This window comes from Cinclus cinclus, chromosome 18 (genome assembly GCF_963662255.1).
Source record: "Cinclus cinclus chromosome 18, bCinCin1.1, whole genome shotgun sequence".
In the NCBI taxonomy this organism is placed as follows: Eukaryota; Metazoa; Chordata; class Aves; order Passeriformes; family Cinclidae; genus Cinclus; species Cinclus cinclus.
The window spans coordinates 11,162,059-11,190,010 of NC_085063.1; the positions used below are offsets into that span (position 1 = coordinate 11,162,059).

The 27,952-nt window shown below is 43.3% G+C and overlaps 1 protein-coding gene across 1 annotated transcript in view; it reads right to left on the reverse strand.

Moving 5' to 3' along the window:
* Positions 1 to 27,952, reverse strand: part of CDH4 (cadherin 4) — a 414,578-nt gene that overhangs the window by 87,003 nt on the left and 299,623 nt on the right. Inside the window, exons 5-6 of the mRNA XM_062505318.1 lie at positions 8,792 to 8,947; positions 867 to 1,011 (exon numbers count right to left, since the gene is read on the reverse strand). Coding sequence (XP_062361302.1) covers positions 867 to 1,011; positions 8,792 to 8,947 — 301 coding nt within the window. The remainder of the gene's footprint in view (positions 1 to 866; positions 1,012 to 8,791; positions 8,948 to 27,952) is intronic.

Sequence of the window (27,952 nt, forward strand, 5' to 3'; positions counted from 1 at the left end):
GGTGACACAGAACAATTTATGTTCAAAGAACGGATACATTAGTTTTAGTTACACTCAGCAATGAGCTAAATCAAGTCTGCTCCCATACTGGAAACTGCAGGGTTACACCACACTTAAATAACAAATCAACAGTAGAGTTGGAAATAGAAAATTAAAGACCTTTACAGCTCTGTTTTTTCCAAGCATATAAATGTGCTCATGTAAAAATCATCACTTTTCCCTATACAGCTTACACCCTCATTGATTTTTCACCCATAAATTTCCTGAAATTAACTTCAGGTTTTTCCCTATTTTAACCTCTGTTAGAAAAGTCTGCGGGGACAGAGGGTGAGCCTGAAATTTCAATGTGAATATTCCCACTTCTGCAGGTTTGCATCAAGTCCCAAGTAAGAAAGTGATTTCTTGAGACAGAGCCTTCTTTGGAGTCTGACTGGATGCCAGATATTGAGCTGGCAAATGACTGAATTAAATATCCAGGAGGAGGATATTGAGCATTTGAGACACAGGGTCAGTGAAAGGCCACTGCCAGGCGTGCTTTCAGTGCTCTGTAATTAGAAGTACAGCCCTGTACGTGTGCAATGAATGTATGAGAATGGTGCTACAGAACATTACAAAACTGCTGCTTTTACAAATTCCATTCCCAGGAAGGGACCACCAGGATCCAGGCTGCCTCCATCCCAAGTCTGCACTTTCTCCTCATCCAGAAGAAGAGACACCAGATAGCTCTCACCTCCATCAGTCTTCCACCAAGAGCCAGCAGGAGCAAACCTCTCCCCCATCCCCTGTGCTCCCAGCAGAGCCCAAGCCACCACACCAGATGGATGGCTGAAAACCTGTGAAAGCTGGAGACTTTTATTCAACTGTACCTGGTTTAGAGCCTTCATCAACAGATCCATTATAGACTTGGTTGATGAACTCCGGCCTGTTGTCGTTCATATCAATCACATAGATGTAAAGGTCAATTGGATTCTCCACCTTGTTTCCATTCATATCCACCGCGTGAGCCCGGAGCTGGGAATGAGCACAATGAAAGCACAGGATCAGCAACTGCATTTGTGGCAGAATGAGAGACTGTTTTGCAAGGATTGACTTTACATCATAAATGCTTTCTCAAAATTGAATGGAGCCAGTATCTAATTCCAGCAGAAAGCACTGACATGGTTTCCATCTACACTCGACTCACAGACAGTTTTTCAGAGCTTAATATAATACTGAAATAATATTTTAAGAGTGATTCTCAGTGGAAACACTTCAACTCTGGTGTAGTGATGCTATCCTATCCCCTTCACAGCTCACAGACCACTCTATTTTAATTTTTAAGACATATTAAAACTTGTCTAGCAATTTGAAAAGCAAATTTTGCTTAGTTCCAAATAAAATGCGGAAATTACTTTGAGTGAGAAGTTTCTTATGGGAACCTGCGGTGCTTCCACCCATGATACTAGGGATTAGTAAGTGAAGAGATTTCAGGATGATCTTAGTAATGTTTATTCTTTGTTTAATCATGGTCTCCAGGAACAGCAACAGCTACCAACCCCATTGCTCTGTGCACCAAAAGACATTTAAAAAGTCCCTTTCCTTCAAATAATGGGAGCCCCCATGGCACTAAGAATGCAATTTCCTCAGGCTTGAATAAAATACCCAGTGCTGAGGCATTTCAATAACCAGAGCTACAGTGTTAAGCCCTCAGTTAAACTGGAACTGCAGCTTTATCTTATTAGCAATAACCATCAGTAATAATGCCCAGAAACAAGAGCATCTGTTTTCTGAACAAAAGAGACAGATACAGCATGTCAAAATGAGTAATTAATAAAACAAAGCAATCACAATAGTCTGGAACAATCAGTAACCAGGTGAAAAAAATGGATAGCTTTCTCATTAAAGGGAACAGATGGCAACTCTAAATGGTGTGTGGCTTCGGGAGAACTCCAACACCAGGGAAGAGCTGCACGTGGGGAGGCACTGCCTGGCTCTGAGTGCTGCAGATTCTGGCCACCATCCCTCTTCATTTCAGCCCCCGTGAGCACTGCTGAGCCTCCACCCTGCCAGGAGAACTGGGGATGGCACTCGGGATGGCTGCGTGACATCCCGCAGGGCTGGTGGGATGAGGAGCCAAGGCTTCAGAGCACAGCAGCTTCACAGAGGCACAGAACCACACCATGGGCTGGGCTGCAGAAGACCTTAAAGCTCATCCAGTTCCAATCCTCTGTACGGGCAGGAACCTTCCCCCAGGCCAGGTTGCTCCAAGCTCCATCCAACCTGAGCTTGAACACTTGCAGGGGTGGGGCAGCCGCAGCTTCTCTGGGCAACCTGTGCCAGGGCTGGCTGGCAGAGTGGGGCTGAAGGACAGGGGACACAGCTTGCGCCATCCAGAGGGATGGAGGACGCTCCCAGCAGTTCCCTACACCATCAGGCTGCTGCTGGGAGTCAGAGCTGACATGGCAGGGAGGTCTCCAGCTCCTCTGATGCATGACAAATAAATGTGCTAATTGCATTAGCCCTAGTTCCTGTCTTTCACTCTCACTGTGCTGGTGATTGATGCAACTTTCCCCTTCATGTATGGTGCTCAGAAGTCCAGAGCTCAACAAAAGGAGCTGCACACCATTAGGATGGGCTGGATTAACATTTAATCAAGCAAAGAGAACAAACTGCCACGTGAAACGAGCTGGGAGAAAAACACTTTTTTTTTTTTTTTTTTTAGAAAACAAATTAAGCAGCACGCTTTCTTTGAAGCTTGAAGAAGTCCAGCTTTGCTTTCAATACAAGGGTGTACCATTTGTGTTTCATGATTTGCAATGCTCTTAATATTTGCATTTCTTTCCTACATAGGAACTGCTTTGGGTCCCACCTGTTGAGCTATCCTTCATCATGTCAGATGTAGCAATTCAATAGCTTTACAGTCAGAGGTCAGACTGTCTTTGAAAAAAAAGTAATTCAGAGCTAAAATTAAAGTTATTATCTTCAAACTGAGGCAGCACTGGGCTCTCTCTTACAGCATTTCCAGCAGCGGAAATGGTTCCATTCAGAGATAAAGCAGAGAGCAAAGCTGATATCTCCCCCCTCAGATCTAACTCTCCCCCTGCAAATTTTTAATTACATTTGATAGCTTTTGTTTGAAATCTCCAGGAGTAAGGGATTTCTCAGCAATGCACATCTATCTGCTTGTTGCACTCACTGAGCACATGTACCCATCAGCGTGTCATTGCCTGCACTCAAGGCAAAAAAAAAATTCAATGAGCAAGACTGCAGGAATCTCATCAAACCTGTGGTGACATGCTCAAGTGCCCTGAGCCCAGCACCAGCACTGGGCTAAGCCATGGGAGGCAGGGCAGTGCTGGGCACACTGGTGAGGTCGCTGGTGCCCTGGCTCAGATGGCACTCCTCTCTCCTGCTCCTTTTTCTGGACTGGCTTCAGTGAATATTTCTGCTTTTTTCCTTTTGTGCTTGTTTGCGTTCATGTCCTCCGCCCTTACTCTCTGAACAATTCTCACGTGCCAATGCCTCCGTATGTCCCATGACATGCTGCTTCTCTGTGGTCAGTGCCAACCTGAGCCAGAGGGTTGAATTTCAACTCAATGGGAGCCCTTCCTGCTAAAATCCATTCCTTGTTAAAAGACAATTCCTAATTAGAGACCACCCTCAGCAGAGAGAGCCAAGGAAGGAAGGACTCCAGGGGGTCAGTCTGTCTGCTGGGAAACTGGCTGGATCTCCCTTCCTTAATTTGTCTTCTCCCTTGTTCTCTTGCCCTACTTTTGGTATTCATGAGACATCCTTAAGCCGGACAACACACTTTGTTCTGGAGCCATTCTTCAATGGCTGAGATGGGGCTCATTTCTGTGAGGCACAGCCAGAGCCCACGTGGTGCTCCATGGCCACCTGTGACCAAGCCACCTCTACCAACTCTATTTTGGTGTTCAAGTGATGGAGGGGATGAAAAGCAGATGCATGGGAGTGCTTTGTAGCACTGGGCAAGGAACAAAAGATGATGGTTAAGCTCCATCAGACACACACATCTTTCTGAGCTGGAAAACACACCAGCGAAAGGTCAGTAAGCATCACGTGGGCCACAGGACACATGGGGCATGCACAAGTATTCAAATGGGAGCTGGTGGGTTGCAGAAGAGACAGTTAAGAAGCATTTATAAAGTTAGTTTGAAATATTTACGTTTTCCCCAAGAGGGAGAAGGTAATATGAGTGAAGAAGTTATAAAATCAAATGAAATACCTTGCACAGGATTCTGAAAAATTAATACACATAGGTAACTAATCTCTAGCTGATGCATCACTCTGCTGTGCCAGCCAAGGAGCTGGCTCGATATTCTTTAACAGATACTGTTTAAAAGTGTGACAATTATTGCTATCATATTCAGCAGCAGCTACCACAGGTCTCTGAGGTTTTCCTGCTGACAGTTTCCAGTGTAAATGTAGCTGTTGGCATACAAATGATTTGGTATCATGATTATTGATTACACTGGAGGCTGGTGGTATCTGAAGGTAGTTAGTCAAAGTCAACACAATGAATTGTGTTAAATATGAATATTACTTAGGCACTGATACTACTAATACAAATATACATTATCAATCAGTGACAGAGCCTTTAAGCAATAAGCATACAATGTCATGCCTAATTTGTGTGCTCTTAATTGTGATTAAAAGTTCAATTTAGAGCATTGTGACACAAATGCCTGGCATTATTCAACATGGCTCAAAATACTGGAATTAGCTCTTGTATCCCCTAATTTGTAGTAAAATAGTTTTGCTCCTTTCCATTTAAAAAAACCCCTTGTCAGTCTATAACCCACCTGTTCTGCTCCAGCCACTTCTGAGGGAGTGTTTTAATCTGATGCTGACTGTGCACACGTGTCTGGAACTGGATTAGGACTTGCTTCAAAGTTTCCCTGTAATGCATATTACTTGAGTACCATAAGCAGTGATTACTTACTGACATGTTTATGTTGATGTCTTTTGAAAACAGAACCTGAAAAACGTCTTGGAAAACTAAGCTACCAATTTTCTATCCCTTGTACTTGCCAGGCCTAGGTGAAGCTTAATATGGAACTGGTGTCTGGATCAGAAAAGACATTGAGAGCCACTGATTCTGTTAGCAGCACAAATGGGACTTGGGGAGTGCTGCTAAATAAGGCCAAGAGAACTCATGCATATTAAATATCACTACCTGCTGAAACTTTCTTGGCATGCAGTGAACATTTTAGGGGCTGACTGCAAGGGGAGATGCAGCACACGCCTGGCACAGTGAGATGGCAGAGAAATGTGGGGAATGTGCCCCATGGCTGTGTGTCCCATAGCTGTGTCCCATGGCACAAATGACACGGGATGGCTCCCAGGACATCACTCAGTGCCACCTTTGCAGTTCCACAGCACAACATGGGGTTAGTTCAGTGCCTGCACAGCCCGTTTTGCTTTTTTCTCCTATTTTCAGCTGACTCTGTGTCTGGGATGTCTGCGAGGCCCCTGGAGGGTTTGTGCTCTGGTTTGGAGTGCAGACAAAAACAGATGAGGCCAAAATACAGCTGAACTTGCAATCACTGGGAATGCCAGCACACACAGCATCTGGGCAGGGGCTGTGAGACCCAGAGGCACATACATCTCTGCATACCTCAAGCTCGGAATGATCCTCCCTAAAAGTTCAGGAATGATCACAAAAACAGGGGAAGTTCTGCTGCAGAACTCCTGATCTAATTAGAAAAAAATCTGTTTCACCTTAGGGAACAAGGGAGGTTTCATCAGACAAATGGCTTGCTGAATGTGGGGAGTGTTAGAACTCTAGTATTTTAAAAATGGTAGTCCTGAAGCAATACAGATAATTATGCATAAGAAAATATGTGTTGAAAATGTGGAAGTTAATGAAACAGAACTCTTGATATGTAGCCTCACAAACACTTGCAAATTATTGTTCTTTCTTTTATAATTAGTTTTTAGATTACCTGGGAACAAAAGCAGCAAGGACAACACTCCAGAGTGACAGAGATGATGAAAAGATTTGATTCTGTTTGGGCCTGCAGAAAATCTGAAGCTGTGTCCTTCAGCTGGAGCATGAGGCTGCATCAGACACACAGCCCATGTCCTGCTGGGTCAGAGGGACCTGGAGTGGTGCCTTGCAGCTCCACTGACATTCTTCACCCCAGCTGAAGAGCAAAGCTACTAATTCATGCTAAAGGAAACTCTAGCAGATGTCAAACAAGTTTAGAGGTGGCCAAGCTCTCCAGTTCACATCCAAACCTACACCTCAGCCACTGTTCTTCCAGCACTCAGTTCAAACCTGGTTCCATGTTGCCTTTTCTATCAGTTAGAGACTGGGCTCTGTGAAGTGGCATAAATTCATCGACTTCTTCAAACCCTCCACTACCCAAGACTATGGATTTTATCTTCTTGGATTTTATCTTCTTTCTGGAAACCAGCCAAAATTTTTCTGGTTTCCAGCACTCCTCATTCCTACTGTAAGTTTCTGCTCCAGTGTTTGGAGCTTTGTTTATGGTGTATTTATAAAGGCTTTGTAAAGGGTTACTATATGAACAACTGATGGTTCAAGAAATCATCAGTCCACTGCTACTGAGGCTGAAGGATCTAAAGGTCATTTACAGACACAACTTAAAGTGCTCTCCATCACCTTCTACTGTTCTCCTAACAAAGGTTTTTCTATCATTCAGTACTCCTCTATAAGGTCTCATAACACACTTATCAGTTATTCTCTCTATAAAGTACATCTTCCTGTAACCTCCAGAGTATGAATATGCTTATTTACATATGGATGCCACTAGTTCAAGGTTTCTGTGAGGAACAGAAAAGGCTGAAAATCCTGCAGTAAGTACAAGGCAGACTCATCCTGTCACCTTTGACAAGGCAAGAATTCAATTTGCTGAATTCACTGTGACTGGTAGGTTCAGTTCACTTTTAAGGGGCACAGGGTTTGCTGTGATGGAGGACAAAATCTGTTTCATCTCATGTTTTTGACTGTGAGTGTCTGATTGCAGACATCACAGCGGCTCCATCAAAAATCCTAAACTTTTTTATTATTGACTGGACTGTTATAATAACCTGGCACTGCTGAAACAATATAAATAGTGCTGAGATGACACACACTTTATCTCAAATATTTCTTCTCCAAAACAACCTCTCTTCATATTTTCCTAGGCACAACAAACAAAATAATTGTTCTTGTTCACAGAGGATAAAATATTTTTTCTTCAGATCTCCTTTTACCCAGGGGAAATCTCTTTTTCCACCCAACTACAGAGGTAATCTATTTTCTTTATCCTTCCACCCCAGCCCAGAAGCTGTGTCAACATGGTTAACTGGATACCTGATAAAGCTGACAGAATGTGCATCTCTGATGGTGCAGTTGGGGATGTGGTGTCAGTGGAAGTGACCCGTGCGCCACGCTGACATTACAGCATCCCTGGGAAGGGCCATTACCATGCCAGGAGATGGGCTAAGGCTGACAGCAATCCATGAAACAACCATTCACAACCACTCCAGGAGACAACTAGAGCGCAGATGCAGAAAATGTCTGAAATTTTGCAGGGCTATCATGCAAGGGGCAACCTATTCTTTTAGCAGTTTGTGAGACTGGATCTGCTGTGCAATTACACTGTGCAATGGAGGAGCTGGGATTTATATCAAAACACAGCAGCCAATTACACTGTGAGCATTCTGCAGGTAGAGCATTTTATGAACTAGGATAGCATGAGGCACCATCACTTTTGAGTGTAATTAATCTTAATCAATTCCCTGATATTTAATATTAGCCTATCTGCGTATTTAAAAACCTATCTGACACACCCCCATCATACTGCCTGAACATCTCCTGGTGAATTAAAATGAAAAATGACTATAGCAATTATTGCATGTTTAGATGCAGTAATGATTCTTAAATTAGTAATTTCCCAAGACATGCTAATGTGGTGACTGGCTTCTCATGGTTTTGGGTGGTTCAGTCTACACATAAATCTGCATGGATTTAACAAGCAGTGTGAAGTTGCACCATTTTAAACAAATGACTCTGTGTCCAAAAAAGGTATCAGTTTATCTCCACTTTCATAAAATCACAGAATTATTTAGGTTGCAAAAGCCCTCTCAGATCAAGTCCAACTGTTCCCCCAGCACTGCCAAGCCCATCACTCAACCGTGTCCCCAAGTGCCACATCTACATGGCTTTTAAACCTCTCCAGGGATGGTGACTTCACCACTGCCCTGGGCAGCCCGTGTTAGGGCTGGACAACCCTTTTGGTGGAGCAATATTTCCTGATATCCAACCTGAACCTCTCCTGACACAAGTTGAGGCCATTTCCTCTTGTTCTCTCACTTGTTACCTGGGACAACCCCATGTGGCTACAACCTTCTTCCAGGTAGTCACAGAGTGATGAGGTCTCCCCTAAGTCTCCTTTTCTCCAGGCTGAGCCCCTCAACTCTTTCAGCTGCTCCTCTTAAACCCTCTCTCTGTCTACTTCCCCAGCTCTGCCCCCCTCGCCTGGACATGCTCAGTGTTCTTGTGGTGAGGGGCCCAAAACTGACCCCAGATTTGAGCAGTGGCCTCACCAGTGCCCAGCACAGGAGGGCAATCACTGCCCTGGTCCTGATGGCCACACTACTTCTCATACAGGCCAGGTGCCACTGGCCTTCCTGGCCACGTGGGCACACTCTGGCTCACGTTCAGCAGCCACCAACCAGCACTTTGCATTGGTTTGGCTGATTTAGCGTGTCCCTCCTTGAACCCAGCAATTCTGCTTTGAGCCTGTGAGCCCAGCTGCAGGTCAGGATGTTGGGTGCTCACATGGTAGGAAGCTCTTTCCTCCCTGTCCATCGGGCGTGTCACGTACATCCTGCCAGACACAGGGTCAATGTTGAACACCTCCATGGGCGGCTGGTCGGCTCCCACTCCAGTGATGCTGTATCTGATATGGATCTCTTTGTCCTTATCGGAACGGATCTGCAGGAGATAACAGAGACAAGAATCCATAAGTTCCGGACACAAGCCATACGGATGTTTGAGCAGCTTTAAAGATCTGAGCCTGAAGGCTGCAGAGACTTAATACCACTGTCAGTCCTGACAAGGGAGCTGAATGCCAAAGATTTGGCAAAAAGCCATGAAAAGTACATTCCACGTAGTTTCAGCTATTTTGCTCCCCTTTAATTCACGAGAAATCATTGAAATTGTGACTTTTCAACTGAGATGTGGAAGACCCTAAAACGCTCAAACCCTGCTGTTTACACATTACTGAAACCCCGGGCTCCTTAAAGTGCCCAAATTTTTCAGCCATACCCAGAGTCTCCTGGACATTAATCATTTCTGGAAAAGCTGTCTGCAAGCTCCCCCATCGTAGTCTCAGTCCTGGTGCTGTGCACACAAATACTCCCATGAAATTCAAAGAACGAGCCTGTTTGCTCCTCTCTGTCCAACTCTGCAGGCTTGACAAGGCCAGGCTGGGATTGTCCAGTGGGATGTTACCACTTCATGTGATTATTTGAGGAAAAACATGTTCTGGACACTGTTTCTGAAAGCCCTTCCCTCCTGCACCTTGAGAACAGCACTGCAAGGCGAGTACAGCACAGTGAGTTCCATGAACCTTGGATACAGAGCTGAGGAAAAAAAGAAGGGAGCTTAATATGTTGTCCTAGCAACTCCGACTATCTCTTTAAACACAAATTTAATTTTCTGATCAAATGCTGAAAGAAGTTCTTGCAACAGCATGACTATTCCTGAAAGAAAGTGTGAGGTTCAAATAAATTACCACCCCCTGCACCATCACAAAGTGTCTTGGCACAGTAAAAAGCAATGTGCATACATTTTTTCCCTAACAGGTCTATGACTACAATGAAGTAGTGGGAAGATAATAGAGCCCTTGTAGCTGAGTGCACGCTGGCATCTCTGCTACAGCAGCTGTACCCTTGGAGGGGCCTGAGTGAACCCAGTGGGATTCTGTGTCCCTCAAACAGCCTCGATTTGGGGAGAGAAGGTGATTTCCCAAGGGAGAAGGAGGCTTTGCTTGTCAGGCAAAGGAATTGAGAGGGGGCTGTGGGCTGCTCCACACTCCTCCCATGCATGACCTTCTGCTACTCCTTCCTCTCCTGACACAGGAGGCTGACACACTGCACGTGTCAGAGCAGGGCAATATCAGATCCCTGGCTCCCAGAATCTCCTTTGATACCTTTGCCCAGATCACTACCAAGTTTGTACACAGTTTTCTTTGTACTTTCCCCACCAAACTGTCTGCTCCTGCTAATGGCTTAATCAGGCCAGTTATTACAGACACGGCCAGGATTGATCTGTGTGGTACCAACACTGCTGGAGCTGCAGGTCAGGGAACAGACACAGCTCCATTTGTCTTCTCTCCCAAGGATTCACTGCTTGTTACACTGCTAGTATTGAGGAAAACTGATTGGACTTACACTGGTATAGTCACTTAAAAGAGGGCCTGGGGACACTGAAAGTGCCCTCATGCTGCACAGGAGCATTTGTCCAGGTTTATGTGGGGCTGGAGAGACCCAAGGAGACAGCCACGAATCCAATTTTCATTAGCAAATCTGTGGGTGAGGAAGGGTATACCAAAATCAAGCATTGCTTGCACACCTGTGGTTTCAGTAACAGCAGCTAACTCACCAGTTTGATAGCTGAAGAGCCCATTTCCAGAAGGTCAGCTCTGCCTGTGCAAACACACAGCTCACATCAAGGAGCTCAGGCTCCAGCCCACTACATCCACATCTGGAGCCAGGCTTAAAGAAGTGAAAACAGAACACACTGCTGGACCTCCAGCCTTGAGCCAGGGTGGGCTTCCCACCTCACAAATTAAAGAAGGTAATGTAGGACACAGCTGAGTGTCTTTATCAGTGTGTGTCTGTGCAGCTCCAAACAAACTGTCATGTAAATTTTCCCTCAGCAAAGGTGGAAAAAACCCACAACAACCCAACAAAAGTATTTTGCACTTCTACCCAGCCCCAGCCTGGCTCAGCTGTGGCTGTGCTTGAGCACAAACACCAAGGAACTAAGCAGACACTCCAGGGAACCAAAATGGGAGCAGGTTTAACCCAAATCACAGAAGGGAAGAGCCTGTTAGTGGACATTTTTCTGCTCTATTTCCTGTTGCATATAGTACCCAGATCCCATTGTGATAGAAGCATTAGAAATGCATAGAGGAAGACAGAAACAGGGAAAAGGAGCCTGGATTTAAATATTCAGTGCTAAAGGCATTATATTTTATTTTTGGGAAATGCAGATAAACAGAAGCTCTCGAAGAAAGCGATGTACAGTTTAATAAAGTGCATGCTATAGGATGTCCTTGCAGCACTTTTATTAGCATTAATAGGGTCTAAGCTGTCTGTATGTAAATCATTGCAGATCCAGGAGATGAAATATATCATAAGACCCACACGACTCACCCAATTATACTGAGAGAAATCCATGAGCTAATTATACTGCATTGAGCAAAACAAAGATGGGGGAAATATATTGCAAATATTCAGCAAAAACTCGTTATTCATTGTTAATTGCAATCATAGCACAAGGGTTTGCCTGCTACCTATACTTAAATCCACTTCCAGTAAAAATATAAGGGTGTGAAATGTTCAGAAAAAAATAATGTAAGAAGTAGCACTTGTCACAGAAAGTTGCTAAGACCACTGACAATGAAGCATAGTACATTTTACTACCGGGGAGATATTTATCACACACATGCTTTTTATATTGGAACATATAATTTTAGCACTCTTAATGAGATTAAAAAAAAATATATATATATTTTCAGTAATCCTGTAACATTTTGACCAAAGGTTTCATTTGCCTAATTCCCAGGATGCAATTTAGTAAATCTCACTGAGAAGTTAAGAACATTATCTGAACACAATGCAAGGTTTACTTCTTTGGTTGAAACTGTTCCTGGAGCAGTTTACAATAATAATAATAATAATAATAATAATAATAATAATAATAATAATAATAATAATAATAACATAATACTAATACTAATATTATTAATACAATAATAATAAATCTCTCTCTATTCCCAAGGAGCTTACTAAATCAGAAGTAAAATTACTGACTGGGGGAATTTACTGGTTCAGAAGGGAGTTACTTTTTCCTTCATTTAGTCTGGGAAGTGTGAAGTTGGTAACAGATCCATATGATAATCTTCTGACTGAGGAACATACACATGAATTTTCCTTTCATTTATCTCTCCTTTTATAATGCAGTCAAGAGGTATGCAGGGCTCTGGGTTACAGAACAGATGGCAGAGGGATGGTTTTCCTTAGCTGCATTTATACATTTTTTACTCAGAGAACCCTTGGAGCTTTGAGCTCCTCCAGTGCCTGGCATGATACAACTCTGCATATGATGATGTGAGCAGGATGAATGATGATGGCTGATGACTGTCATAAAAGGAATTTGCTTGCAAAGCAGCTTTTATGCTCTAAAAAAACCCTCAGGGATGGAGCTTGGAGTGGATTGGTACACTGGTGAGGGAAAACGTCCCAGATCAAAAGGCAATTTATGTTGGAAGATGCAATCCCTTGTTCCCATCCTACCTCGTGAACACAGGTAACATTTTCCATGCAGGAACCCTCACCAACTCTGACAGACACAAATGGACCATCTGGAAACTGGGACCAGCCCCCAAAGCCCCAGAAGGAGCCTGCAGCAGAGCCAGGCACTGTGCTGGCATTGCCATCCCTCTGCTTGGCTGTGGCCAGCAAGGACAGGGTGGCCTTGCAGCCCAGCAGGGAGAGGTTGGAGCTCAAATCATCGGGGCATCATCCAAAACACAGCAGTGCTTGCCACTCAGAACCAGAACATCTGGAGTCTGACCCAGCCCTTGTTCCTACAAAGCAATCCCAGAAACAGGAGAAATGGTGCAATTTCACAAGATGGGTGTTTTCTGCTGCAGGTTCTGATCTAACAACTAAAATGTCTGAAAATGAACATTGCAACTCTTGAGACAGCACAGGGTTAAGCCCTTCCAAGCTGGCTTTCTCCTCAGCAGCAATGTCACATTTAGACAGAAAAGCAGCATTTTTGGCATAGGATTGCATCCTGCTTTTACAGATAACATCTTGGGGGTCATGCACCTCCTCAGGATTTACTGGGTAGCTAAACCATTGCCACAAACTTCACTGGTGAATAGGATTTCAAGTGGCGAGCACCTCTAAGGTGCCAGATTTTATCACTGGTTTTCTTCTCTTGCTCCATACCCTTGTGCTCTCAGCACTGCCCTTTACTGCTGAAGGGGTTTGAATTTACAAGCCCTCCTTCCTTGTCCTGGCAGTGACAGGAACCAGCAGAGATCCCTGCAATGCTCCCGTGCCAGGAGCAGGGCTGGTACACAGTATGGAAAGCTGTGTGGTCAGCACATTGGAGGGCACCAGTGAGACCATAAATTATACAGTTTTTGGAGCATGACATTGCCAGAAAAAAAGTGTTCCAATGGAGACTATTTAGAGAGCAGTAAAGAAAATGCCTGGAGGCCCAGGAAATGGGGTGTGTAAAGAAAAGCTGAATGAACAAGGACAAGTGAGCCTACAGAAGAGAAGATGTGACCATAACAACAGTACTCCTGTACTAATATATAAATATATTCAGAGAATTTCATAAGGTGTCTGTGGTCCGTGTTCTGCCCATGCCTGCACTGTGCCTGGAAATGTATCTGGAAAAAGCAAAGCAGGACATTTATCCTGTTGTATTTTCCTTCCACAGAATGAACCAGAAAATAAATTTCCTTTGAAGTTCTTTGTCTTGTTCTACAACATATGGAGTCAAAAATGCCCTTCAAAACCTACTTAGTTTACCAAATCTTCCACAGAATAGTATGCAACATTTGCACTAACATGACCTGGGGATACTTAGACTTGATTTTTTTGTTTTATAAAGCCCATTATAATTATTAATGAACACATAAAATAATGTAAATGATAAGCAGTAAGTGTCTTTTATTATTAAGCTCTTAGCTATTTTGCCCATTAAGAAAACCAAATTAAAATAATTGAAGATCATAATCTGTCATGCATTCAAAATGCTCCATAGAAATTCAGACAGGCAAACATATTCAAAGCCTTTAAAAGAGCACACTTAAGAGTCAGCCTAAGCATTCCAGGATTGGCTCATTAATTTTAGTGGAAATATTTTAATTCAACTACTCTTACTGTTTATTGAATTCTTTGCTAAGTACTTACTTATTTATTTTTAACTGAATTTGCAATATGTTTAGGACTCATTTGTATAAAAGTTCTTAACTCTTATTTCACAGTTGTTTTAGAAGCCAGTAAAGAGACACATCCCTAGCCCTGTATTTCCAAACAAATTACTGCATGTTGCTGAAAGAATCACATATGGTTTCAATAAAAAGATGCAACAGTCAAGCAGAGAGGAAATAAGATAGATTTGGAGACCCAGCCAGGTGAAGGCAACATTTAACTTCTGTTTCCTTTTAACACACTTGCCAGTGATCCCAAGCTAAGTCCCAAAAGGAAATGAAAAAAATCCCCAAACCCCAGGAGATCCTCTAAAACACTTCTGTCTTCACAGAAAACGGTCTCTTCTGTGCCTTGCAAAGGGGATGCTTCAACATGGCAAGGGCAGTTTGTATAAACCCAGCATTTCCACTAACTCCAGCCCTGGGTTTAACAGCAGCTTGCCCTTAAGTGTTCATCCACCCCTGGACAAAATAACCTTTGACTGAGCCACGTGTCTGTGGTGGTGGCACTTACAAACAAGGTTAAGTAGAGAAAGACCTCTACGGGCAATGAAAGAAGGGATGGAATCACATGTTTTTACTTGGGGATTTCTTTCTTTCCTCAACTGGAACTGGTTTCATCTCAAACTTGATTCTCTAAAAACTCTGTATCTGGTCTCAGACAAAAAGAAGAGAATCAAATCTCTCCAGGGTGAAATCCATCCTCCTGAAGGCTAAAGTATATATCACATTTCCTGGAAGAAGTGGTTTTCTCTTTCCACCTAGAGAAAGAGAACCAAGGACTACACCTAGACTAGAGACAGACCGAATTTTCACATGGTTGAGATTCACTGCTGAGAGCTTAAGTTTCTTCCTCTTCTTTAAAATACAAGTCCAAAGCCAAACTATAAAATGTTCCCTTTGCTCCCATGGCTGGATCGCTCCCACATCAGGCTAAATCTTCCAGCTGAAATGTGTGCAAAGTGATTTCTAATGTTATTTATTTTGATGATAAGACAGAGTATAAGTAGTGCTTCACAGAGATTAAAGCTGTCATTTATGCCATTAATGTAAGTGATGATGCAGCCTGCGTTAAAGAAACGTAGCTATGAGATGTTTGAACCCAAAGGAGAAGAACCTCTCCTGTGTGCCTGGCTTGTTCTGTGGTATCTACAGAGGAGCCCGTTCCCATCCAGCCCTTCCCATCCAGCCCTTCTCATCCAGCCATTCCCATCAAGCCATTTCCATCCAGCCATTCCCATCCAGCTATTCCCATCCAGCCATTCCCATCCAACCCTTCTCTTCCAGCCATTCCCATTCAGCCATTCCCATCCAACCCTTCTCTTCCAGCCATTCCTTTCCAGCCATTCCCATCCAACCCTTCTCTTCCAGCCATTCCCATCCAACCCATCTCTTCCAGCCATTCCCATCCAGCCCTCCTGCTCCTTACCAGGAGGATTTGCTTTCTCTGCACGCACCCTGTGAGTGCTTGGCTAAGGTGCTGCAACAAATGTTCAGCTGCTGACAGCTCCCAGCATTTCACAGGTCATTTGGCTTCCACAGGGCTCCCTCAGTCCAAGGGCTGCTCTCCAACCCTGCTGTCCCTCCAGGCCAATTACATCCACATGGACACACTCCTCTGGAGCCTTCCCTATGCTCACGGGTAACTTTGATAGCTTTCACTCCTTCTCTCACTTCCAAGTTATTTTGAATTGTTTACCAGTATTTTCCTTCTCTACCTGGATGAAAATGTAACACTGAGCAGATGGAGAACAGTGTATCAATCAGGCACAATAAGGAGCTGGTAATGCAGTGGGAGAGAATTTCTGCCTGCAACTCTGGCCAGTAACTGTGTGTAACCCCACACATAAGTACAGGATGAAATTGAAGTTGTCAGACTCATGGTCTAATTCAAAACTACTATTATTCTGCTTGGGATAAAAGTGAATTAACAATCCTTTTGCCTAGAAAATGAAATTTCATACATGATGGGACAAGACACTACAAGCACAGAGTACCTGGTGTGCAGCAGTGCATCCAGGCCAAGGATCTGCTGCAGGTTAACTCTACTTTTGTACCTGCTGAAACAGCAAAGAATTTATGTTTTAGCTTGAGTTGTCCTGACACAAAAAGACTGAGGTCTGCAGGGCTCGTGGGGCCAGCCTGCTCTGTGTAACTCTGCAGCTGGTCAGAGTTTCTGAGTGGTGACTTGGGACTGCCAGAAGCTCCTGTTGGCTCTCTGTTTTTACCAGTGAAAAACTCAGCAAACTGCAATTTGTTGCATGGTCTTTCTGATTAAATAATTAAGTGTTTTTCATTACTCACTATTTTAAGGGTCAGGAAGCCAAGGTCCCCATAATCAGGAACTGGCCAATGCTAATGGAACTTTCACATCTGACAGTAACTGATATGGCCAGTCATTTCTAAAGCAATGCATGCTTTTCTTTGGGACTTGTGCAGCCTGAGAACTCCACTGTGGAAATGCTTCAGACTGTAGCAAGGCAAGAGAGAGGGAGGAGAGCAGCACTGATGGGAAAAGAAGATTACAGAACACCTCCATGCGACCAACATCTTATCACTGCCACAACCTTGATAGCAGAAGCAACAAAACTAATTTTTACTACTCTTTCGCTTATCTCTCTTGCAAGAGAGCAGATTCTTCACTGCAGTGACTGAAGGCATCCCAGTGGAGCTGATGTGCTGCTATCAGGTGAATTTTGGCCCTGAAGAACTGAGGCTGGTTCATACTGTGCAAGATGCAAGCGGCTGATACTGCCTGACTGGGATTTGAACCAGATGCACAAACCCTCCTCTGCTGCAGAGGATGCTCCATGACAAAAGGACAGAGGAAATACCTCTGACAGCTCAAAACACGCTGTTCTTACTCCTCTGACAGAGGAGTTGTGACAGGCAAGAGAAGATCATCTTCCATAATCTATTTAAGAAGGGCTACCCACTGTTTCTTTGCAGAGAGTATCATCCTGCAGCACCTTCTTGCAGCTGACCCTGCTGCTGCCTGTGATGGCTATGACTAAATGAAGACAAAGTCAAGGAAAACAAATCATGGCAGTAGGAATTTGTCCTCATTTCTTTTTTAAGTGTATCTCTCCTGAAGCCTTATGTCATTACATCATGTCTGCCACAAAGCAAGCCTGGAAGAGAGAATCCAGCACCTTTCTGGGTAGAACTGAGCAGGAAACTCGAGTGCTCAGTGCAGAAGATAAATAATGGTAGCAAATACTGACCTACACAGGAGTAACCTGATCACTGTAACTAATGATTGAGGCCCTCAGTTGATATAAATCAGTGTAAACTTAGCTTCAAACAGAGGCATGCTAATTTATTTCAGCTGAAAATCCAGCCCATGGCATTTAAAAATTTAGCTTCACAGCAGAAGAACAAGTAAAGAATGATCTTCACTCGACCCACAGCAATTTACCACAAGCAGCATTCCTCTTGGTAGGACAGTGAGCTTGGACACGGGGAAGAAGCATTCAGGGGAGAACAAACACACTGGTGTCCTCAGGAAGGAAGTTTTTCCCAGACTCAAGGGATATAATTGGTCTTAGTGTGTGTGACCTTTGCTTTTGTACTGAGCTCTGGCTTTCCCAGAGTCATGCACTGAACTCCCAATGGTATGATGCTGACAGATACTACTGATCACGGAGAAGTGGTGCTGTGGCATGATTGTGAGTGCTGCTCTCAGCATAAAATAAAGCTTTTGGACCTGCCTGTAAATAGCTAACAACGGGAAACAATAATAAAACCCTCCAGTGTGTCTATTTTGGAGAACAAAATCTGCTGAGGCTCATATTTGAGACACTACTTTGGGTTGCTTGCAGAGCAGGATTTAAAGCTCTGCAGCTCTCAAAGTCTCTCTAAAAAGTTTAATTATAGGAAAAGCCAACCTATTTGTTTGTTATGTAGGGTAGATTACATGGCACAGCATATACAGAAGTTATTTCAATGGTCAGTAAAAGCAAACACCAACGTGAGGAGGCAGGCAACAAAGTTCTCTCTATGTTCTACAGGAGCAATGCTAAAAGACATCAGTGCAGGTCTAGATTTGATGATCCTGAATAATCCTATCCAACCTCAGATATTCTATGATTTATTGACCAGTGAACAGTGTGAGATATCTTTGTTCCTAGGACTCATCCTCTTTTGTTACAAAGACAAAATATTGAATCCTCCATAACTCTTCCCTGATGGCCAAATTCTGCCCATGGATGCACACTTATGTTTCCTTCCACAACAGCTATGCTGGACACTCAAGAGCTGTATTTTTCCTTCAATAAACTTGCAGAGCAAGACACCACAAGGGCTCTGTGGTCAGGAATGCCCAGTAAGGTCACAGGCTGACACCAGGCTGGTGCACCCATCCTGAACAGCTGGATCCAGCCCGTGCCCACACATACACATCTGGCATGCAGGCACACAGCTGCATGCAGGACACAGCAGCTGCAGGACATGCTGCCAGGCTCATGCCAGCACCTCCTCTCCCAGCCAGCCCTCCTGTGCCCTCCCATCACCTTCCTGCAGCCCTTGCTATGCTCAGGGTCCCCCAGCAGCTGCAGCTCCTGCACCAACACCCTGAGTTCCAAGGATACCTTTCCCTCTGCTGTGGGTGTCCTCAACTCAAACACCCGTATTTTGTGCAGATGTGCCTCGTGCATCAGGGATGGGAGATTGCCTTCAAGGAAATTTCAAACCTCGTTGAACTCTGCTCATTTGGAATGAATTCACAGGAATGGATTTTTGGCAAGTTCTCCTCTTTCGTTAACTCTGTTTCTGTGTGGGTTTGATCTGAGACCCCTGCTTGCTTTGACTTGAATTCATGTTAGACTTATTCATGTGACTTCTTGATGTGCTTCTCATCCACACACATTTAATGCAAGAGGCAGACAGACCAGCTTGAGGACATGGTGCCACAGATTAAAAAAAAAAAAACAACAACAGTAATTTCTGACACGTTGCAGAGCCTTTTCAGATCTCACTTCCATTTATGGCACATTTTGATTCTGTATTTAACTCTCCAAAGCAAGTAACAGTCCTCAAAGATCACAAACACAAGCTTCTTACCCTCCAAATACCCCAATAGCAACAACTGCTGCATTCAAGTCACCAAGGATTTTAGAGTCCAGACTGATTTGGGATGCTTATTCTAAACTCCCCTTTTAACTGCAGATACTCTGATAGACATATGGAATTTCTTGTTTGATTTTTTTTTCTGCAGTATTATTAATTGATAATTTAATTTTTGATCTGTGAATTACATGCATTATATGAATTCACCATCAGTGAAATGAAAAGTTTAGAGCAGAATAGTTTAGGTAAGCAGATTGTCAGTGCTTATGGCTGTAAGACATAATTATGTACAGCCAACTGTGTAACGCGCTTGAAAAAATTATAAGCCTAGGCACAGAAATTAAAATTATTTCAAGATGAAGTTGTACAAATACAGCTGCAAAAAGCTGCAAAACCCTATTAATTTATGCCAACTGTAGTGGGTAGTGCAGGGGTGATCCAGCCCCCACCTCCCTGCCAAAGGAAGTTTAACCCCCAGTGAATAAAGGGCTGGGTGTTAAAACAGAAAAAATATTTCAGCTATTCTTTATGTACTCATGAACTTGTGGGCATCAGCTGGTAAATTGGTATGATGACTCCTCAGTGTGTCAGGGCAAACATGAAATGCTAAATTACTGTATGTCAGCTTAGGGTGGTTAATAATTCTACTGCATCTTGGACAACTTGAAGGCTTTCCTGAAATTGCTGTCAAATTGAATCTTTCCTCCGATCAATAAAGGAGCACAAGAAAATACACCATTTGTGGTGTCAAAAAGAATAGATTAGCAAAATACTGTAAATGCAGCTGGCAGGGACAACAAACTGCATTCTCCTAGCTAGAGATGCCCAATAACCACATCAATACTTCCAATGAGGGGACCCACACGAGGAAATGGCAGTGTGTGTTCATCCCGTACCTACTGCTCTGTTCTGGCTGCCACCAAATCTCCCCTGACCCCATGCTACCTGTGGATCTAACAGGCAGCAGGTAATTAGGGGAGCAATATTTGTTCTACACTGCTGGGTCTATCAATTGCAGCCAGAGGAATGAAACAGAGAAGGACTGTGAGCATGGAGAACCCATCTGACCTGCTGCTTGTTTTCCAAGCTGTGTAATAGAGGTATTTCTGACAATACTGAGGATCAGGACCAGTGGGGCACAGCCAAATTACGTAGGAAATGCAGAAATCTGCACATTTGGCTCATTTAGAGGGGTACTACCCACCCCAGATCGTGTTGCTTCTGTCACTTTTAATCTTAGTCAAGCACAGCTACAATAGACACATGCTACTCCAGCAAGTAATACAGATCGGAAGAGATGTTGTTTCCTCTGTGCATTTGACAGCATCAACGACACATTTCAAGATATTCAAGATATATTTTACCACTGGAAAATCGGGACCAGATCTCCAGTTCAACCGTGTTTCCTATCAAAACACCTGAAACCTAAATCAAATTACTCCTAGGGTTTCCTGCACATCTTACTATGGATATGCAGCATATCTGGCCATGGGCTCCTGTAGTGCAGCCACAGGATGCTGCAGCCTCTGTGTGAGCCCTGCAAAAGATTATTCCTTAACATCATCTGACAGAAAAGGTGTTGCACTGCAGATGGCTTTGCTGAGCAGCACCCAGCCTGCTCCTCACTCCCATGAGCAGCCCTCCAGGAACAGGGATGGGAAACCCTGCTCCACTTTCTTTTTTTTAAAAAAATATGAGCTCTTACAACACCTCAGTGTTTTCTCCTGCTCTTTGATCTCTTCACTACATTCACTGTCATGCCAGATTTGATAGCTCAGTTGTGAGTCAGAAATATGTTCTCTGGGTCTTACAGATCCATCCCATCCAGCACACACACATTCCCTCAGCCTTGTTGGAGCCTGCTGACAGCAGGAATGGACCTGAAACACAGTGGTCCCCAACAACCTTTAAAACCAACAGCAGTGAGTAAGCAGAATCTATTTCTTATAGCACATTTTTTTGAGCATTTTGATTTTTGGTAATTCAGGTCACTCCATCCAATACCCCGCTGCTGATAGATTTAGTTGTAGCAGTTGTTCTCAGGCTGCAGGGCCCTGAGAAAGTGATGTAAAAGTTGCTGGTAGCAGGAAATTGCCTTCATAATACTTTCAATTTAAAAAAGTTGGTAATGACGCAGGGAACAGGTCCTGTGGGAACCAGGAAGGTTGAAAATAATCCACCAGCAAAAGAATTACGAACTGCTGAGTTTGGGCATTTAATTGGGATGGAATTACAGGTCACCTCCCTCCATCAGTTCTGTGCACACTCCAAAGGTTATACTAAAAAGGAACAGATTATTATTATTTCAAACAGTTTTTTTGTTTTTGTTTGCTTTGATTTTTTTTTTTTTGATCAGAGGAAGTTAAAATAAACATTCTGCCACATACCCAAATCATACAGCTGCTTTGTAAGCCATGCCTTGTTCTCTGAGCTGGAGGCAACCAGCACAGCTTCTCTAAGTTCAGCTTTACACCCATTTCCAGTAGCTGCCAGGCTGACCCAGTATTTCTGTGGTGATTAGAGTGGGATATTGCTTCATGTTTATTTCTAGGAGAGCTCAAAGCTGGCTCTTGTGCCTTTGAGGAGCTGGATGTATGTGGAGAAATGATGTTTCTTCAAATTCTAAATCTTCTGGGCTTTTTCTTTTTTTTTTTTTCTTCTTTTTAATAAGAAGCAGGAGGAAGATCTCCTGACCCTCTGAACTATCCCTGGGTTTGAATACACTACATGGCATGCCTGTAAACACAGAAGAAAGCTCTTGTGTGAAACTTCTTAAACTGCAGAGGATGATGGACAGCAAATGGGATGCAAGCCAAGGAACATGACAATTAGCACAGAGAAAGTTTTCAGGGTTTATTCCATCAGTCAGCACTTAAGGAGGCTTTGAAGGGGAAAAAGCATCCTTTTTATATTAATCCACTACTTCTGCATTTTCCCCCTATTCCATGGATTTAGTGCTTAGCTACTAAATATCAATATGCAAAGCTTTATTAAGAGGAGTTGGTTTACTTTTTGAAAGATTCCACATCCATTAGTTCACAGAGAGAGAAGAGGCAAAATCATTTCTCCCACTGCAATACCCAGAATTTAAATGATGATTTACTCTTCCCCAGCTTTTAGTACTTAAAGATGTGGATGAGAAAAGAACATTTCTTGCAATGGTATTTCTGGTCATCACCTTACTAAAGAGTTGGTTGGTGCTACTGATGATAAAGTAATTCAGTAAAAGCAAAGGGAAAATCCCCCCTTTTCTCCCCCTTTTCTATCTTGGCAGACTTTTCATCTGAAGAGGCACCTTACTGTTCCAAGATAAAGTATTTTCTTTTTTCTTTAAAAAGAAGAAGTTCTCTCAAGCAAGAACTTGGGCAACAGCAGGGGACAATGCCATGCCAGTATTAATTAGCAAATTCCAAATGAATCATAGTTTGTGCTTAGCAGGGTATGGTTGAAAATTATGTGAACTTTTAAAATGTGTTGGGAATGCAAGTTACAACTTACTTTTTATATAGTTTTTTAATAATACTAACAAAGAAAGAGTTGCTTTGGAAGGGAATCTTATTCATTTCCTCCATGGCCCTGTTCCCAGGCATTTGTGCTCCTGCCCACTTCTTTGTCCAGAGGCTGACACTCACCCTTAGCTCATCTCTTTTGGTTCAAGGCCATGACTGGGGGATGGCATTTTGCCTCTACTTAAGAGGTGGAGTGTGGGTTGTCCCCACCGTGACCTGAATCACCTGGCAGGGGTTCAGGGTGACTTGGGACACTTGTCACCTCTGTGCCTCTTTGATCCTGAGTCCCCAGGACTCCAAGACGTGTCTCCCCCTCTGAGGAGTGGTGCTCCAGCCCCTCGGTGCCAGAGCTCTCCACGACAGCACAAGGGGCAGAACTGGGCAGTGGGTACATCTGGCAGCACTGATGGACTCTAATCTCAATTTCAGGATTATTCAGGTTGCAATTAAGATGGGGCACCTGCCACTGCAAGGCTCATCAGTTTTCTTTGATTTGGAAAACTCTGCATCTGTATCAGAACTTCAATTTCAGTGCAGAGCAGCTCTGTGGCTATTTTTCCTCTCTTTTCCTTCAATATTGAGTTTAAAAGATCAGGAGCTGAGAGAAGAGATTGATGCACTGGTCCTGGCTAAGCAGCTATGGGAGGCTCTGAGTATTCATTCAGGTAGCTACAAGGAGAAAAAAGATGTCCTTGGCAAGCTGAGAAACGAGAGATTCCCAAATCTCCTTGTGCTTTCCCTTACCCTGGCAAACAGAACTGACAGTGCACAGAAGAGCTGGGGGCTATTGCAACATAAAGAGCCACTGCAACATCCACTGGGATCCAGAACATTCAGAGCTATTTTAATCAAATTACTATCGATTAGGGACAAACTAGAGTCTACTGAAGTTAATGGACACATTTCCATCGACTTCAAAGGGCTCTGAAACAGCCTGTAACAGAAAACAAGCAAGTACCAAAATGAGAAAATGCATTTGTGTCTCACCCTAATTGCATGAGATGAAAGAACTGTTTCAGCTAGAACTTTTTGAAACTGTTCTGCCCGAGACAAATGTCAAACACCTCAAATGGTCAAAAAATCAGCAGAGCTACCAGAAATAAGGAGAGTCTGACAGGAGCAAGCGTGGCCAGCTGAGGGTACCAGAGACACACAGACAGATGTATCAGCTCTTCTGACAGCTCTGGAAGACCTTCACTAACTCACACAGGAAAAAAATCTCACCAATTCTGTGTATTCTTAGATAGATACACTAATTTAGTTTTACTTTCCACTCACATTTCTTCTCCCTAAGAAGGAAGAGGGCTTTTTCTTCTTTTTCCCTGGAAATGTTAAGGTTTAATTCCATGCTACAAATGTATCATTTGTCCTTTTGTCTTCACAGGACCTAATAATCTTCTCTGAGGGATGAATACGAAATCATGACACAAGCAATTTGTTTAAAGTAGCCTCTTTTACTGCCTAGAACATTTCATTGTCTTTAAAGCTATATATTTATGTGACAGCCAGACATCCATTAAAACCCACAAACCTTAAGGCCTATGAGGTAAAAAAAGGGATTTATTTTTAAATTTTGTAAGGGAGAAAATCAGACCTGAATACTGAAGGGTCGTAACTTTACTGACCTTCATAATATTCAGTTCTTCCCAGAGCTTCTGTAATTAAGTGTCAAGTCAATGGATGAAATAAGGGTTTTTTTCTATTTAAGAAGCTAAACTGAGATGGCATTTTAAAAAGCTTGTAAGGACCAGCAGCACCATATTGTTGGCAACTCCAGCACTACCTTCTCCAGCTTTTATGCATTCAACAACCTAAGAAAGTAAACAGATAAATCCCACCTGAGGTCACTTGTGCCACGCTGGGATGGCAGTGGAGGCTGCAGGGGCTTTCTTGACTGTATGGTACTTGAGAAAATTTGGGGCAGTATTAAAGGAAGATTTTAGGATTAAATGCTCCATCCTGCTTAATTCTTTCCTCCATCAACTCTAAAGGGGATGTTTTTCTCAAAGGGTGTCAAAATAAGTACCAGAATCTGCATATACATATATGTGTGTGTATATATATATATATATATATATATATATATATATATGTATATGGATGGATGCCAATTCCAGCAGCACTGTCACCAATGAGAGAAGAGTACAAACATCCAACAAATACCCGGATACCAGAGGCCTGACTGACAGTTCTTTGGTAGAAAACCACACAGAAGACTGTCCACCAAGGGCCCCATTCCCAAGGCTTTCCAGACAAACCCTTCATCCACAAAGACCCTGTGGCAGAGCACAGGTGCAGAGCACAGCAGGAGCTGATGGGAGCCCTTTTCCCAGCCATGCTGCCATGTCAAACCACAGTGTTCAACCAGGGCAGATGCTGCTCATCCTTCCCTTCATGCTGCTCCCAACCAAGTGTCACCTCAGTGGTCATCTCAAGTGTGTGACTACAGCATGGGCTGGAGATGTGCAAACTCCACATCACTTCAGATATCCAGCTGGGATTGAAAGATATGGTTCAAGCCCCTCTTAATGTCCTGTTATCTGTGGATCACTGACAGGGTTGATTATAACAGTTTGACACGGCTCCAGAGGAGCTGTTACAGTCTATTGTGTCAATAGGTACCTAGGGAGTCTTTAATTTGCAGATACATGTGTAAAAACAGCAGAGTGAAAACACAGCTTTTTTTTTTTTTTCTTAAAAGTTGTTATTGCTAAAGCAGTAAAAAGAAGCAAAAGTAATGCTCATTGTAGAAATAAAAGCCCTGTCATTTTTCCCATGACAAGAGCACAAAAGAGTCTGAAACCAAAGATTTTTCCCCTTTCAGTCATAATATAAAAGTGATCCAAAATGTTTACGCCAGGAGACAATTTGGAATGACTTGTTTTCCTGCTGAGCTATAATCTTGGTCAGCGGGAATGCTACTGATGTGACTCAAAATGTATTGCTGCTCTAGTGTGAAGGAAAGAAGGGAGTGAACTGTCATAATTCTTAAATTAGCAGAAGTGGGTTTTTGTGTATATGATGTGTGAAAGTATGACAGTAAACATGGGGGGAAATTGTTTGTTTTCCTTGGAAACTGGTAGCTGGATTTGATTAAGGAAAGTGTAGTTCCATGTCAGGCTCTCATGCGGTTCCTGGGCACTGCAGAGACAGGCACACACAGAGACACTGCCATGGTACAGAGAATATACAATTATCACTTATGAAGTCACAGGCTCCTGTTTTTAACAAGCAGATTCTTTCAAAACACTGATTTGCCCTGTGAGGTCTGTGAGATGCCACATACCCAGGGCACAGAGCAATTCAAAACTGTTTTCCTCAAAAACGCTGTTAAAAATGGTTCACTTAATAAAGAATTCTGTTTACAAGCAAGAAGTTAGAAGATGCTTTGGAAACATCTGACTGCTCATTCTTTAAGCAGTATCTTTTTGCAGATACAGTACAATTTTCAAAAAAAGGGTATGAGGTACATAAACATCAGGGATCTCTCATGAGAACATCTCACTGATTTTCACTCCTATTCCCATTTAGTCCCAACAAAGAAACACATCCACTGGAAGTTTTGTAAGAGAATAAACACTTGTGATGCTGGCAATTAAATCCTTCCTTGTACAAGGGTCTTGATGTTTCTTTCTACTGACAGTCACGACAGAAGAGCACCACCATCTTATGAGAATTTTAATAAAAAATTATTGAACGCAGAACTTCCCCTTGTGTGACTTGGCACACTTCAGTCCTCAGGTCTTTAGGGGGGAAAAAAGTTGCATTGCAAAGCCCATACAATAGAAAAATACTTGACAGTATATTTCAAAACATTATTTAAATAGAGATTTCTGTTCATGTTATTAATGCCTTTAATATGGATTCTCATCTCCTCTTTTTATTACTTTGTGTGTCTTTCTGGTTATTTAGAGGGCTGTGAAAAGAGCTGGTCAGCACTTCAGAGCTCCCACTGCTCGTCAGCAACAGATGCTGACCATAAAGTTAAAGCCAACACAAAAGAAAAGCCCAGTGCAGATTTCTTTTTTCTCCTCTCGGGGGAGGGAAAGCAAACACATCCATCCCAGCTCCTCGCAGCTTCCTACCAGAGAGAGACCCTGGAGCCAGAACTGAGCTTGATAGCTTCTTTTAACTAAGAACGTGGGGGAATGAACTCTTTATTAATCACTATCTGACCTGGAGCGGAACTGCTGTCCCATGAGGGAGTGCAAAGAGAAGCCCAGCAGAACATCCTGAACCCTCAGAAGGATCTGCAGGAGCTTGGGCAGCGTGTGCCCCCTCCTCTGGCACCAGGCTGTCCTTTCCTCAGGGCAACAGCTGGCTGTGACAGCCTGTGTGTTTGATGGTCTGGATATCACACACATGGGAAAAGGGTCACGCTTTCCAAATCATCTGGCAGAGTAATGGGAGGAGACAGCTCCCCAGCAGCACGAGCCAGAACATCTCTGCTCCCTGACATCTCATCAGGGCAGCAGGACAGGCAAAGGCAGAGCAGCCATCTCCCGTGTCCTGCAACATCTGGCCATCTGCAGCACACCAGGGCTGGTGTCAGATCGTGCCAAAAGCATCTGGGCTCCTTGTTTGCTTCATCTCCCACACCTTCCATCTGAACTAACTCAAAGCACAGATCAGCTGGTGAATTTTTAGTGATCATGAAAGCTGGCAGCATTAAACAAACACAGCAGAACAGGACAGACACAATCCAAAGGCAAAACCTTAAGTCCTATCTTCTAATACACCTACCAGTGTAGTCCCAGGCCCTCCCAGTAACAATTTCCTATCCTGACATGCTTTATGTTTATGCAGCATTTTCCACATTAATGGCACAGCAAGGAAATAAAGAGCCAGATGATTCATGTTCTGGAGTAAACGATGTACACAAGGAGAGAAAAAGCCCTAATCCATTTGGAGTCTGAAATCAAACCTCCAGGGATGCTTTAGATTGTTGCCCTACAGGATACCCAGAGTTTGTAGCCAACTTAATGGCTTTCCTAATACCAAGATGCTCCTAATGAGTAACAGAGCTGGATGAAAAAACTTTTTATAAAGTCACTTACAACTGGATTAAGTATATCAAGATGTTTTCTTTGATATTGTCTTGTCAGTTCATATCAAGTGACTCTTCCATGCTTTCATGTCAGGTAATTCCCAAGAAATTCATGGCTACAATCTAAAATA